The 14,933-nt window shown below is 41.3% G+C and overlaps 1 protein-coding gene across 4 annotated transcripts in view; it reads right to left on the reverse strand.

Annotated features, from left to right (window-relative positions):
• CCDC170 (coiled-coil domain containing 170) overlaps positions 1-14,933 on the reverse strand; it is a 67,453-nt gene that overhangs the window by 23,194 nt on the left and 29,326 nt on the right. For all 4 annotated transcript variants that reach the window (XM_048488683.1, XM_048488666.1, XM_048488660.1 and 1 more), the window contains 3 exons: positions 13,451-13,589; positions 11,944-12,129; positions 5,102-5,419 (listed from right to left, as the gene is read on the reverse strand). In XM_048488683.1, coding sequence (XP_048344640.1) covers positions 5,102-5,419; positions 11,944-12,129; positions 13,451-13,589 — 643 coding nt within the window. The remainder of the gene's footprint in view (positions 1-5,101; positions 5,420-11,943; positions 12,130-13,450; positions 13,590-14,933) is intronic.

Consider the following 14,933-nt stretch of genomic DNA (forward strand, 5'->3'; position numbering starts at 1 on the left):
TGGTTCAGGTGCAGGGAATTTTCCCTCCACCCCTCCTCTTGGGTGAAGACAGATGCAAAAGGGAATTCATTCAGCTTCTCTGCCCAATCCTCCCTGTCATCTCTTTTTAGCACACCTTTTGTTCCTCTTGTCATCTAATGGGCCTACCGCTTCCCTAGGCCTGGCTTCCTTAGCTGCTTTTTGATGTACTTGAAAGAACTGTTTGTTGCTGGTCTTGATGTTACGAGCCTTCCATGTCGTTCCTCATAATCCTTTTTTTGCCTCCCCTTTACAGCTAACTTGCTTCTCTTTTTGCCACCATTTTGTGTTTCTCCTCTGGTGAAATTCTTTCCATCCAGTTAAGTTGGACTTCCATTTTTCTAAAAGAGCATCTTTTTTTTCCTAATAGATTTCCCTCAAGCCTCCCTTGTTATTTAACCATGGTGGCTTTCTTTTTTTGGACTGTGCGCTGCCTTTCCTAACCCTGCGGAACACATTCCCAGCTGAGCTTTAAGGCGGTGTTTTTAAATAACCTCCAAGCACCTTGGACATTTTGACTCTCTCTTGGATTTTCCCTTTTCAAGCTTCCCTGCGCACTATCCCCCCTCATCTTTGAGAGAATTTCCCTTTCACAGAGAAGGCGAATGTCTTAACTACATTAGTAGTTGTCACTTGTTTGCATTGCTGAGATACTGAATCTGAGCAGCATTGTGGTGCGGCTGTTCCCTATCAGCTCAACAACACTGACTTCCCGCACCAGGTCCTGGGTCCCACATAGAATTAGATCTAGGATCACTCCTCTCCCTGGTTGGTTCTACAACCATCTGCTCCTAAGCCACAGTCATTTTAGCATATATCCAGGGAATGTTTACTCTCCCTTACTACTTGACCTGAACATGCATTTTTCCAGTTTATATGGGGATAGTTAAAATTGCCCATTACCACGACATTTTTGCTTTTGTTGGCCTCTCTAATTTCTTTTTCCATCTCAGAATCCTCTTGTGCACTTTGGTCAGGGGGACGATAATATATTCCTAATGTTAAACTATGCTTCACCCCTGGTATTGATATCCACAGTGCTTCTGTAGAGGAATCAGCTCCCCCTGCATTGTCTATTTTATGTGACACTATGCTCTCTTTGATGTAGAGGGCCACCCCACCCCCAATACGCCCTGTCCTATCCTTCCTGTAGAGCCTGTAACCTGGGATAACAGCATCCCACTGGTTCTCCTCATTCCACCAAACCCTGGAATGATAGTGCATGTCACTGCCCGCCCCCCCATGGATGTCACATCTCCCCTCCGACATGGCCCTGACTCTCTGTCCCTTCCCCCTGCTGCCAGGACTTGACTGGGTGGCCAGGGGCTGAACTAGGCCTCCCACACCATGGTTTCCATATGCAAATTTCTGGGGGAGACGTCCTCCTTATGCTGCCTTGCCACGTGACAGCCTCAAAGGAGCCTGCCACATTTGCCCTCTTGCCCCACAATGGCCTCAGTGCACCCTCCCAACACAAGTTTGCCATGACTAAAAACAACCATGGGATGTTTCCCAGGCACCTCTTCCCCTCCTTGCTGCTGTTCCATGTCCACAGTTGACAGGGAAGGGCAATCAATCCCCTGTCCCATCCCACACATTGTCTCTCCCAATGGCAGCCCACATCTGTGGCTATTGTGGTATCTGTTTTCCACCACGGACCATAGTCCCCAATGAAGAGACCAGGCTCCAGAGTGCTTAGCACTTGGAATAGCCACCAACAGCATCATCCATAAAGACCTCTAGCCGTTATTGCCTTGGAGTCCCCAATTCAAGCTCAGAAATATTAAGCTCCAGTATGAGAACTGCTTGGATAGAGTGGTCCCCATGGCTTTCACTGAAGGCCTCCAGGGGTATGGTTGCCACATCCTACCTCTTCCCCCAATCACTGATGGCCCCCAGTGACCAATGAAGAGGGCCTCCTGCTTCCAAAGCCCACAGAGGTCCTGTGCCAGCCATCACAGGCTGCCCAGGGTTGGGGCATCCCACATGCAAATGATCTTGATGGATGCAGGAAGGTGGCCAGCCTATTGTGCCCGAGGCAAGTGCCTGTGCACAGTCTCTGAGTGTTCGGCATTAGAGATGGCATGTGTGGAGAGCTCCTGTGACTCCAGGTTAGTGATTTGAGATGTGACCCAGTTCCCCTGGTGGGAATGGCTGCTGTCTTGGGTTGGGTCATCACCATTCTCCACTTGGGCCTCCCTCTCCTCCTTAGATTCCCCCTTCTCAGTCTTAAAAGCCTTGGTCCCATGGCCATTCTCACCTTACAGCTGGCAATCCAGGGGTGGGACAGGGCCCCAGTTGAGAAGGCAGACTCTGCTGCAGCCCTCTTGGGAGGGAAAGAGAATTACCCCAATGGAATGGCCCCTGCCTCAACTGTTGTGATGTAATTCCAGTGTTCTGTCCCCAACCCCTCCACTCTCTTGGCCCCATCTCCCCTCAAAGATATGTTGATACGTAGTCTCCACACGGGTTTACAGTGGGGTATTAGAAAGAGAGTGTCCATCTCCTTTGTCCACCTCTGGGCTCTTGGATACTGGCAATCAATTCACACCTGCAGGGGGTTCCCATTTCACCTTGTGCTCAATACAACCAATGTTTGACAGGGCCATAACCACTGAAACAGGTGGGTGATTTTTCAAGTTTGTTTGCGGGTGGAATGGAGAGTTTGAGGCCGCATCCAGCACCTCATATTGCCATAGCTGTGCCAGTGGCCTCTGTGGTGCTCCTGAGCTATTCTGGGCACAAGTGTATGTGCTCCTGCACCAGTATTTGTGCCACTTGCACTGCCACAAGTGGCATCTATGTTGATGCCAGGATCATGCTATTTTCAAAGCACTTTTGCCCCTCCCCCTTTATGAACTGTGCTGTCAGTGAAATGCAGTGCTTTAATTAATTATCTTTTGTCTTACAATCTCCCTCAGAGATTTCTCACTGATAATAAATTGTACTGACAAAGGAAATTTTGCCGTCAACACTGCATTCCATTATTAAATTCCAGTGTGATGAAATTACAGCAGAATGATAGCAGCTGTGTACAATGCAAAAACAAAACCAGATGCTCTTACAGAAAAAAACACAACCTTGAGTTTTCATTCTTAATGATCAACCAATGAATTTGTCTAACTTGCATAAATTGCCTCTTTTGTCTAAAGTTTCCATTAAATATTCAAGAAATTAGGAAGGAATCTTTTGCACTGAAGGTTTTGACATCAAGTATGAAATTCATTTTAGCTATCAATTTTTTTACAATTTAAAGAAACAAACAACAAACAACAAACAAGATCTATTCTTGTTTTGTAGTGGGAGCTGCAAGGAGCTTGAAAGGATTTCTCTCACCCCAAGAAACCTTGAATGAGGCTGTAAACATTTAGCATTCTAATATGTGTATGTACATTCAGAGCATCTAAAAACCAAATGCACAGTGCCAAAGAAATATGTTGCAGATCAAATCCTTCAGTCTTACAGCTTGCACACCAGAACCATCATGTAACTGAGAGGCCAGAGGAGAAGGGATTTTTGGCAACATATATGTTGCTGCCTAAGTATTTAAAATAGACTTGCTGTCCTTCAAGTCTTGCTGTCTCAAGACTTGTATAATTGTATAAACTCAAAATGCTGAACTTGTAACCATTAAAACCCTCTTGGATTCAACAATCCTAAGAGACTGCCTCCTTTTCATTTTATTGCTTCAAATGTGGCAAAGTAAATAAAAGCTACTAGTGATAAGGACTATAGTGTAAGCTAAGCAATCAAGTTTTGCCTAACAGGGTAGAAGGATTCATAATATATTCTCTTAGAAGTGTAGCTAATACCGGAAATCCCTTCTCCATGGTCACATGGGTATAGAAACATGTATGATGATTCATCACTCAGATCACTTCGGAAATAACTATATGCTCTTCTTAAGTGATGATAAACAATTATGTAAATCTTAAACATAAGATAAGGGTATTTTCCACATGCACAGCTTGCCCAGGTTTTCCCAGTGGTCAAATTTTTTGTCTTTGAAACATTTTCTGTGGAATCATTCCACATATCTCCATTCTCCCAGTTGTTTTTCCCCTTGTCTCTTTGATACTTTTATTTTTCATGCTACTGCTGAAAACATATTCCTAATGGTGGTGGGATGTAATCAATGATATACAGAAGAACAGCCCTCCTCCCCTTTCTTTTTTTGTACAGGCACTGTAATGTTACAGTGCAGTTACGTTGAAACGGCAATCCAAAAAATGTCTCAGTCTTTATTTTTATCACTGAGAATTACCCATACAAAATGAAAGTTTTTTTTAAAAAAAAACCCTACTGGAGCAGGCCCATTACCTGAAGGAACAGAAAAACACAGCCCACTCTTCCTCTACAAAACCAAATGTTTCAGCCAAATTAGAGCTGCAGTAATGCATAATGGTTACTGTGCTAGGCCCTTGTAAATTTCACTAGGACCTAACTGCAGACACAGTGTATTTTTACCTTAACATTACATCACTAGTTCGATATGAAATTGACAAAGCTGATCCAATCACCCCTGCTTCTTTGTATCTGTGCCTGAACATTAACATTACAGGTGCTAGGTGAAACTGACAAAGTGAATTTATGTGTGTGTGTGTGTGTGTTCTCCATTTGCAATAATAATAATATTGCAAATGGAGAACATGGAGGAGAAGAAAATTACTGAGGGGAGGTTGGGCGACTACATGGGAACATGGATAAGGGCCGGGGTGTTCAGTGGACCAGAGAAATAAAGACCATTTCAATATGATCACACACTCAGGGGAAACTGGCTTGGAAACAGATAGAAAAAAATTGTGGTATAATTTCTCAGTGAAGGAAACAATGAATGGAAAACATTTGTTGAAACAGATGGAGGGGGGAAATGTGCAGAATTCAAAGAAAAAAGTAGCATTTGGTGTCAAGATTCATTGTAAACAACTCCTGCACAAAAGGCCAACGCTTGGGTGGGAGGGCTGGGAGAGATGATGGCATCTAGATATAAAGGCCACCAAATAGGCTTAAGGTTTTTAATTCACAAGAAATAATAGAAAATTAAGTGTGCTGAATACATATGAAAGGCAAGATGTTCACATACCGTTTTGTCGCTCTCTTCTACATGGCACATTTCACGAATGGTCTCCACAATAACCTCTTCAGGCGGACTGACTGTGTTACATTTACTGTGGAGTAGGGCAATGATTTTCTGTTTAAATGCATTGTGGAGATTTTTTTCAGCCCTAGCCTCCTCTATGCAGCTTTTCAGGCTCTCTTCTTGTTTACCAGAACCTCTCTTTATGTAGTTCAATTCTTCCTGTGAGACTTCCCAAGCCCTCTTGCTCGCAACCAGCCTCTCTTGGAGGCTTCTGATCTCCTTCTCAAGATGCTGCTTGGCTATTGTAGTGCTGTTTAGATTCTGAAATATCAACCAAAACAACCAAATTATTGACACTGTGAAAAACAGAGGAAACAAATAGCTGCTTCACAACATAAATCATCTGCTGGAAGAATATTGGCATCAAGAATGATTGCCAGTGGCCTGTAACAAACCCAGCGAGAGAATTTCTGCTGGAACTAATAGGGCTGCCTAATACAGAGAGCTGGTCAAGGGCAAGAATCATAAAATTTGTCCATTGCTTAAGTGTAACTATATCCTTCCCCATTATTTTCCTCTCAGACCAAGTATTATATGACTCATGAGCAGAGGCAGGACAAGTCAACAGACTTGGAATGGGGAACATAACGTGTCTGAAGGATTTTTGTGACTGACTGATATTGCAATAGTGAAGATATTGGTAATTTCATAAAATTATACAACTCTTCCGAGCATTATCAAATTCTTATGGCTATCTTTAAAATCCCTATGGGAAGCCCATAATTCAGCACAGTGTCTGATCTTCCTGTGAGCTGCACACACACATATCCTGGTGTACTCCACAGGACAAACCTATCAGCTGCTCATCCACCTTAAGGCTCTCCTCAGACACTCCCAAGTGCACACTGTACAACCTGGCTTCCCATTGGAATGTATTATGTTCTACAATGATCATATCCTTCATTTCCTCAAAACATTGCTGACTTTCTTACAGCCGTGCTATCTCTTGTTTGGTTCAGTCACAGCAGCACAAGAAAATACAACCCCACTGCTAACAACTGTTATAATGCTCCCTACTTTTCTAAGCAATGTCAAGTTTCTAAACAACATATGCCAGGGTTGGTTTCCTTTAGAGAAGAGAGTATTGGAGATTTATAGTGTTTTTGTAAAGTTTGCCATACTGACATATAATAAGTGGAGAACAGATGGAGGCAGGGTATTGCTCACAGGACTGCAGATCTGCAGATCTGTCTCAGATTCCCAGAGAAGGGATCCTGTACCCCATGATCCTTCAGTCAACTCACAACTCTCTCTCTTATCCATCTCTTAAATAGAACTTTTAACTTCCTCTCTCTTTCTCTTCATCCTCCCCAAAGCAAAATAGTTGTGTGCCTCAGTCTTTAAGACTGAATGGGCAGAGGCACTGCAATTTACATTCCATGTTCTAAGTTTCTGGGCCTCACTTATAGAAGTTGTTTACAAGCCTCCTGAAAACAAGCTGGCAAAACAGATATTTTGCTATTATTCTAATTAAACACTGATGGAAGTTTGGCATTATCAAAATGAAACCATTAAACATTTAGTGAGCATGGAAACAAGTTTTGGCTAGGCACAATTTAATACCAACAATTGCTATTAATCCATTACGGCACTTTCCAACTGGAAAAAGAAGGCATTTTTTCCCACTCTGTAAAGCACAAGCATTAAACAACCAGTTATATATACTCAGTGGGACTCTTGTTTTCTGCTGATGCATTTGGCTCTGAATGCCAAATGAGAACAGGCATTGGAGGGTCAAGTTTATTTCAGTAATTACTCCAATACTAACTGCAGATTTTCTTTAAAAAGGAAAGAACTCTGCTCAGTACATACACCATCATTCAAACCTACTTTAATTGGCAATGTCAAAGCCAGCAAAACCCGCCTTTCTGCCTCTTGGCATACTTCCATCAAATTTAATTTCCCTGGTTCTTTTCTTAAAACATCTTAGTAGGAGGGAAATGTATTCCCATGCCAAGGATTAAATTATGGCTATTACAGAAAATTAAGGAAACATTTTCAAATTTCAATATATTTCAACAAATGTTCTCTTTCTTTGACACAGGTGCAGCACACACAGTTTACCAGCCTCATAATAGTTGATGGTGATCTAATTTGATGTTATTAAGATGTTAAAACACTTCAAAGGAACCCATTCTGAAATAGAAAATCGGGCACAATAATTGTAAAAAGCACAATTGAAATGCGTTTTTTGTTTTGAAGTCATCCATTTTTTTTAAATCGCTACTTAAACATCATTGTCTGGTGACACCTGTTCTTCAGAAGTCAGCATACACTGTTTGCACAAAGCATAAAAAAGACCTAGTTCATTTTCAACAGATGTGGTTGTACAGTCATTTTTTAATGATCTGAATACTAATGAGGGAAATTACAGGAAGTGGAAAAGAAAACGAATTAATAGTGCATTGGAACAGCACAGTCCAAAGACAAACAAGGCCATTGCAACTAGTCAGAGATGTCAGGAGTCAGCGGCTGTCTTGTCATTCTCCCCTTGGAGACATCCCTACTTCTTCAACTTGTTTTAGGAGGTGTCTGTTTAGAAGCTGAAGGAAGATGAAAACACACTGACAGAACTGCTATCTCCAGAAGAGAGACAATGATACATCAGGCATATTAGTCTTCACTGTCCAATATATCCTCTGTTTCATTCCTTATAAAAACAACAGGTGATAGGGGAAGGATCAGAACAATGTGCAAATAAAGTTTACATTGGGGCCTGTCCGTCTGAATCTCAGGTGAAAACAACACTGCCTGCTAACAGGAACCAAAGGATCTTCAAAGAGGAAGCCAGATCTTAGTACGGCCTGTAACATTTATTTATCTGACTAAGCACAAATGGACTGCTTACCCATTCATTTAAAAAGTCAAAAAAGTAAGGTTTAAGGAGAGAGCAGGAAGACCAATGAATTTGAGAACATTTGGCACTGCTGCTCTAGAACTTGATGTGATGTGTAGCTTGAGCATCCAAATGTTTATTTCTCACCTCTGTTGTTATATAGGGCCTAGGTGTGGTCTCTGGCTCAGGCTTCCCACCACATGCCTTCTGATGCCAATGCTGTAGGTCTTAGGTAGGGTTACATGTTCCCCCTGCCCACCAGCAGGGCACAGGGAGGTTGGGCTGCCAGATACAGGTTGGGAAAATCCCAGAGATATGGGGATGGACCCTGGGATGGACAGATACCTCAACAGGGTACAATTCCAAAAGGTCCACTCTCCAAAGCATCCACATTTTTCTTTAGGGGAACTGATGTCTGTACTGTGGAGGTGAACTTTAATTCCAGGAGATTCTCAGGTCCCACCTGGAGGCTAGCATCCCTACCTTAGGTACAACCTCTGGCACTGATTTACTTGTGAGAATCATTCAAACTACTGGCTGAAGTGGGGATGGAGGTGGAATAAACTGCCATGAGGTCTTGTTTACTTGTTTGAGAAGAAGGCTGAGGATCCTTTCTGCCATCTGCTGCCAGCACTCTAATGCTCAACTCTCAAAACCAAAGCATAAAGTTGCCTTTAGGAGCCAAAGCCCTCACAGTTTCAGAAGAAAGAAACAATTATGAAAATACAATTAAATTAAAGGAGCAGCAGTGGCGTAGGAGGTTAAGAGCTCGTGTATCTAATCTGGAGGAACTGGGCTTGATTCCCAGCTCTGCCACCTGAGCTGTGGAGGCTTATCTGGGGAATTTAGATTAGCCTGTACACTCCCACACTCCCACACACGCCAGCTGGGTGACCTTGGGCTAGTCACAGCTTTTCAGAGCTCTCTCAGCCCCACCCACCTCACAGGGTGTTTGTTGTGAGGGGGAAAGGGCAAGGAGATTGTAAGCCCCTTTGAGTCTCCTGCAGGAGAGAAACTACTACTACTACTACTACTACTACTACTACTACTACTACTACTACTACTACTACTACTACTACTACTACTACTACTACTACTACTCTTCTTCTTCTTCTTCTTCATCATCATCATCTGAGGATTGTTGAGGGATATCCCTTCCTCTTGAGCCACCAAAACTGAACAACCCTGTCTATGACCAGAGGGGTCACTTTTCCAGAAATACAGACTAACACACCCCTTACCACTGGAGAATTTGTGATTTTTAACTTACACATGGATGTCAAGCAGTAATCTCAATCAGTGCATCTATCACGGCACATACTGAGGTTTGTAAGTGGAGCAAAGATTTCTCATTTCCTCCTCCTACTGCAGCCTACTTAGCTCCCCCCTCAAACTTATTCAGGTAGATCAGCAGACCCTCATGGTTTTTTAACCAGATGTAAAATTTTAGGGTTTAATTATTTACAACCACATTGCTTTTATAGTCGTCACTGAGCAATGGGTTTTTAAATATATATATATATTTGTTTAGATCTCATTATCCACTAGCAGAGGACATGGATGATTACAGACCTTTCCCATGTACCCTCCCTGCTCCCCAAGCAATAATTTCCAACCTTGGGAAAGTTGATTCCTGGGGTCATAGGGCCTGTGAGGTCTCAATCCAAATTGGTTGGGAAGCTACAGTGGAGAGATGGAGGGAGATTCAATAGCCCTTAGTGTGTCTTCTGTCAGCACAGTTCCTCTGCTGGAAGAGAGAGGAGAGAGCAATTTCTTCACCTTGCTCCTCCCCACTACATATTCCCAACTCACTTGCCCATTGGATCAAGGCTGGAACTTTCTTGGGATTGGAAAGAACTGCATGAGAAAAGGAATGCGGGATCTGCAGTGCTTATATCTGTGGCAAGTGAGACCCAACCTTCTGTCTATATCTAGGTGAAGAGTGTTTATCTGGCCATGTGAACACAAAACTTTTTTTGGCATTTACTTATTTTTCGAATACAAATATTTATAAATATTACTTGATACATAATTTCTTTCACAATTGCTAACTAATAATTAGTATTATATATAGAAGGCATGTGTGAAGAGATTGTTCTGGTTACAGTATCAGGCAGATTCACACTAGCCTGACAAGGACCTCTGATCTCTAGATAGGAAGCCAAAAGCCTTTGAATAAATCACACACAAAGGAAGCTAGTGGCCAAATAGTTGTAGATCAGAAAGGCTGATTTACAGGAGGGGCAGGAAACAGAATTTACCTGAGAACCAAAGGGAGAGAAAAAAGAGAATTCTGATCCAGTCTGGGCAGGAAAAAGCAACTCCTGATCCCAGGTCTGAAACAAAACCAGCTTGGAACGATGCTAGAGCTGAGAAATCTATGTATTAGAACATTTCTTATTTTCTGTTTTTTCAATAAAATCTTAGGTAAACGCAGCGGTTTTTGTTGTGCGCTGCTTTGAACAATTCTAGAGAGGTAGCATACAAATGTGGGGGGGGGGGGAAAGAACCCTGAATTTATAAGACAGGCGTGGATCCCCACATTCCTGGCCTTGTGACAGTATGTAATTTAGAATGCTATCTTTTAAGTGAAATTAGTTATTAAAGTTTTTAATTGGTTGGGAAAGGGCAGGGTATAAATTAAATTAAACATAAAATTATAAAATCTACAATGTATAAATTACTTGAGCCGAGGGAGGCTCATATAATCTACTCCAGTATTGTTATCTATTGTTGTGCGCTGCTTTGAACAATTCTAGAGAGGTAGCATACAAATAAATCAATAAATAGTTGTATTGCCTTTTTCAAATCTGGGAAGAAGTTCATAGATCATTCTCTTTTCCACTAACACAAGCCCATCTGCTATATCTCAACTTTTCCATTTTAACTACATAAAGAACTTTTAAAATAAATTCTGCCTGTTTGGAGCTTTATCTAATATATCACAGAAACTAATTTTGCAGCTGTGAAACTGGCTCATAAACAAAAAGTCTGTTCTTTATCTTCAAATTAAGTTACACAGCAGAACTTTCTTATTCTAAATGCCATTATGTCATAAATAATATTAGTTATCATATTCCAATAACCTGCCACCTTCAAGCCATCCACTACATATGCTCATAATCTGCTCCTGAACTGCCAGGAGGAAATTATTTGACTGAACATAAATAGACTGATCAGCAGATCATTTTAAATTGTGCCTTTTTAAGATTTAGACATACAAAGAACTGATCTGATGTTGGGGTGGAACTTGCTATGCAAAGGTGTGCAATACACCGCAATACAATGCACTCAACCACACCTTTGCATAGCAGGTTCCACCCAAACACTTACTGATTGGTTCCCCACCCTGGGACATGGACAATATATACCCCACTAAACATTCCCTTCTCACTGGACACAGAGTGTAACAGACTTCTCTCTGTGATACACCTCTGAAGATGCCAGCCACAGATGCAGGCGAAACGTTAGGAACAAGATCCACCAGACCACGGCCACACAGCCCGGAAAACCCACCACAACTGATATTACAATTAAATTTTTCCACATGTATGCTCTCACTGGATTACTTCTAAACATAATGTCATCAACACCACAGCACTGCACCAAAATTGGCCCAGCCAGCATCTCTTTCACCACTTCAGACTTTGTGTTGAGGATATGATGTCAGCATGCCAACATTTCAGAGTATTCTTCTGATCTTTGCTTCTTGGATGAACAAAGGACAAACTATGCAAACCCACTGAACCAAAACAGTTCTTGCCTTTTGGTCTCACCCATAGTCAGGTTTTCCTCCTATGACTTAAAATCAAATGATTTTAAAGCATGAGTGCCTTGCATAGCTCAAGTATCATTTTCTTTAAATGGCCTGATTTAAGAAAATATTTTGTAATATTACATTATTGCCTTTGGCCAGTTCACAAGACATGATTTCTCAAAAAGACATTACATTGCTTAGCTTTTCTATGTCTTCCAAACAGGCTGCTGAGTTTTTCTGCTCTTTGCCCAGTTCAGAAACGAGCCTCATGATGGTTTCTCTGCTAGCTTTCGATTCCATCTCATGTACATTTGAGGCCTCTTCAAGTGTAGCAATTTGTTCTTTTAGCACAGCATTTTCTTTTTGAATACCTCTGATCTGGAAGCAAAACAAGATAATTACATAACACTGGTTATTTTACCATGAGCATTTGCTATTAATACGGCTGTCTATATAAATACAAATTATTTGTCCTAAGTGTCCTAATTATTTGTCCAGAGGACGGCAACCAAAATGGTAAAAGGTCTAGAATACATGCCCTATGAAGAGAGACTTAGGGAGCTGGGGGTTTAGCCTGGAGAAGTGAAGGACATGATAGCTATGTTTAAATATTTGAAGGGATGTCATGTCGAAGAGGGAGCAAGCTTGTTTTCTGCTGCCTCAGACACAAAGTAATGGATTCAAGGTGCAGGAAAAGAGATTCCACATAAACATTAGGAAGAACTTTCTGTCAGGTCTGTTTGACAGTGGAATTCACTTCCTCAGAGAGTGGTGGAATCTCCTTCTTGGGAGGTTTTTAAACAGAGGCTGGATGATCATATGTCAGGAGTGTTTTGTGTGTTCCTGCATAGTAGAGGGTTGGACTTGATGGCCCTTCCAACTCTATGATTATAAGTGCTTTACATACAAATTGAAAAGTGTGGGAGATAGAATTGCACGTATGGAATGCCACAGGTTAGGCCACACATTGATGATAACTGGTTTCCAAAAGGAATCCGTTGAGTCCAAGCCATGAGGGATAATTTGAATCAATTCAGTGCATTTCCTGATCCCTCCATGTGTCTCAACAAGATGGTGCTTTGATTGGCCATGCTGGCAGGGGCTGGTGGGAATTGTAGTCCATGAACATTTGGAGAGCTGCAGGTTGCAGACCCCTGATCTAGAGGCATACAATTGATCTCGTTTATCATTCTTTCTCTAGGCTTCAGACTTATTGTGGTTGCTGCAGATTGTGCTATGCATCCTGTCCAGCATACATGCACATGTAAATCAGGAGCGTGCTTGCATTTCACTTCTTCATATATCACAGAGAAAACAAGCTGGGCCTAGGTCCCCACCCTGTGTCATACATAACACAATTACACATGAATTATAGGTTCTCCTTAAATCCTGTGCTTGTGGTGCCCAATTAGAATAAGGACCACGATACCTGTAAAGAAGCACCATCAACCTTTCCTCCTAAACCATTTCCCAGCCTGAAGCAGTCACAGGAGGCACTGTTAGCCCTGTTAGGAAACCCCACAAAAATCCCAGGGAACATGTGGGCTCCCCATTGCACCAAACAATGTATGCCAAGCTTTCACTTGAGTTGGAAATTCTCTGATGGATACAGTAAGAATGCTAGCTTGATGGCTTCATCAAATTCTTGTATCTCAAATATGGTAAATCTCATTTCAATTTTATTCTACAAACTGGAAACCTTTGCAAGCAGACGGTCCTGCAGCTCTTCTCTCCCTCTTATGTCAAATAAATGGCAAATATTTGCCATGAATTCATTATGTTCACTGCTGGTCTTTGAGACTTGGATCTTGCTTTCTTCAGACTCTCTAAGATATTTTCTAAATAAAATAAACACATGATTGAATACAAGAAACACGAGAAAGGGTTCTCTCTTCACTTCTTTCAGCATTATATTACAGCATTTCCACATGATCAGTCAACATTTGCCTTGTTTGCTTTTTGGTTGTTCTGCAATAATTGCTTAAAAAGATGTTTCATTAATAGTTACACAATATTCTGTTTGTACATAATAGGCATAAGCCTCTCAAGTGATTTGTAGGAAGGGACTTCTACTACTTGTTTGTCTTGTTTGACATTCTTTCTATTTTTTGAAAACAAAATTTAACTATTAACAGTAACCTTTAAACACAGTGTGCATTTTATATTTAAAATTGCCAGTATATAATTTGACACCAAAAAATTAATCATCCCTTGTTCCCGTTATTATTCACAATTTTAATGATGGCAGTACTTTTATATTTTTACTCTACTAAATATTATACAGATATTTCTGCTGATTTACTCTGGAGAATCAGATCAGCCAGAGAAGCTTCCAATATTTAGTCAACAATACTACTGTCACAGTTAGAACGTGCAAGTTTTCCAATTTCAGTGCCATAAGAAGTCCAGTGTCTTGTGTGAACTGGACAGTGTAAATGTGATACAGACATCTTTTAACAGCCCCGCCCCCCATCCCCAACCCTAAAACAAACCGAAATCATATTTCCAAAATGTTCTTTAAAACATATGTTGTTATGTTCTTAAGTTCTGCTTTCTGTCAGAAGCCACATCAAATGTTGTAGGTGCCTGTGATACTCATGAAACTATAATTCATTGCACATTTAAAAAACTATTGTATCACATATAAAGTGTGCCACATAGAGAAACTGATGAAGAAACATAACCTACAAACCATCTTCAAACCTACCAGAAAAATACAGCAGATGCTACACTCAGCAAAGGACAAGAGAGATCCCCTCACTTCTGCAGGAGTCTATTACATACCCTGCAGCTGTGGAAAGGTCTATACAGGGACCACAAAACGCAGCATTCAGACTCATATTAAGGAGCACAAAAGACACTGTCGGCTTAACCATCCTGAAAAATCTGCAGTTGTAGAACATGTCTTAAACAAAACTGGATATAACACCTTATTTGAAAACACTGAAATTCTGGACAATTCAGAAGGTTACTGTCAGACTGCACAAGGAGACCATTGAAATTCACAAACACCAAGACAACTTCAACAGGAAAAAAGATACTCTGAGAAATAACAAAGCTTGGCTACCAGTACTTAAAAATACCAAAAGCAAACCCCAAGGGCATGCTAAGTTCATGAACAATGGACTCCACCCAAACGCAGGATTTGCATTCACCAATACTGCTGCAGCTGCAGGGCATGC

The sequence above is a fragment of the Sphaerodactylus townsendi genome, linkage group LG01 (assembly GCF_021028975.2).
Source record: "Sphaerodactylus townsendi isolate TG3544 linkage group LG01, MPM_Stown_v2.3, whole genome shotgun sequence".
NCBI classification, from domain to species: domain Eukaryota; kingdom Metazoa; phylum Chordata; class Lepidosauria; order Squamata; family Sphaerodactylidae; genus Sphaerodactylus; species Sphaerodactylus townsendi.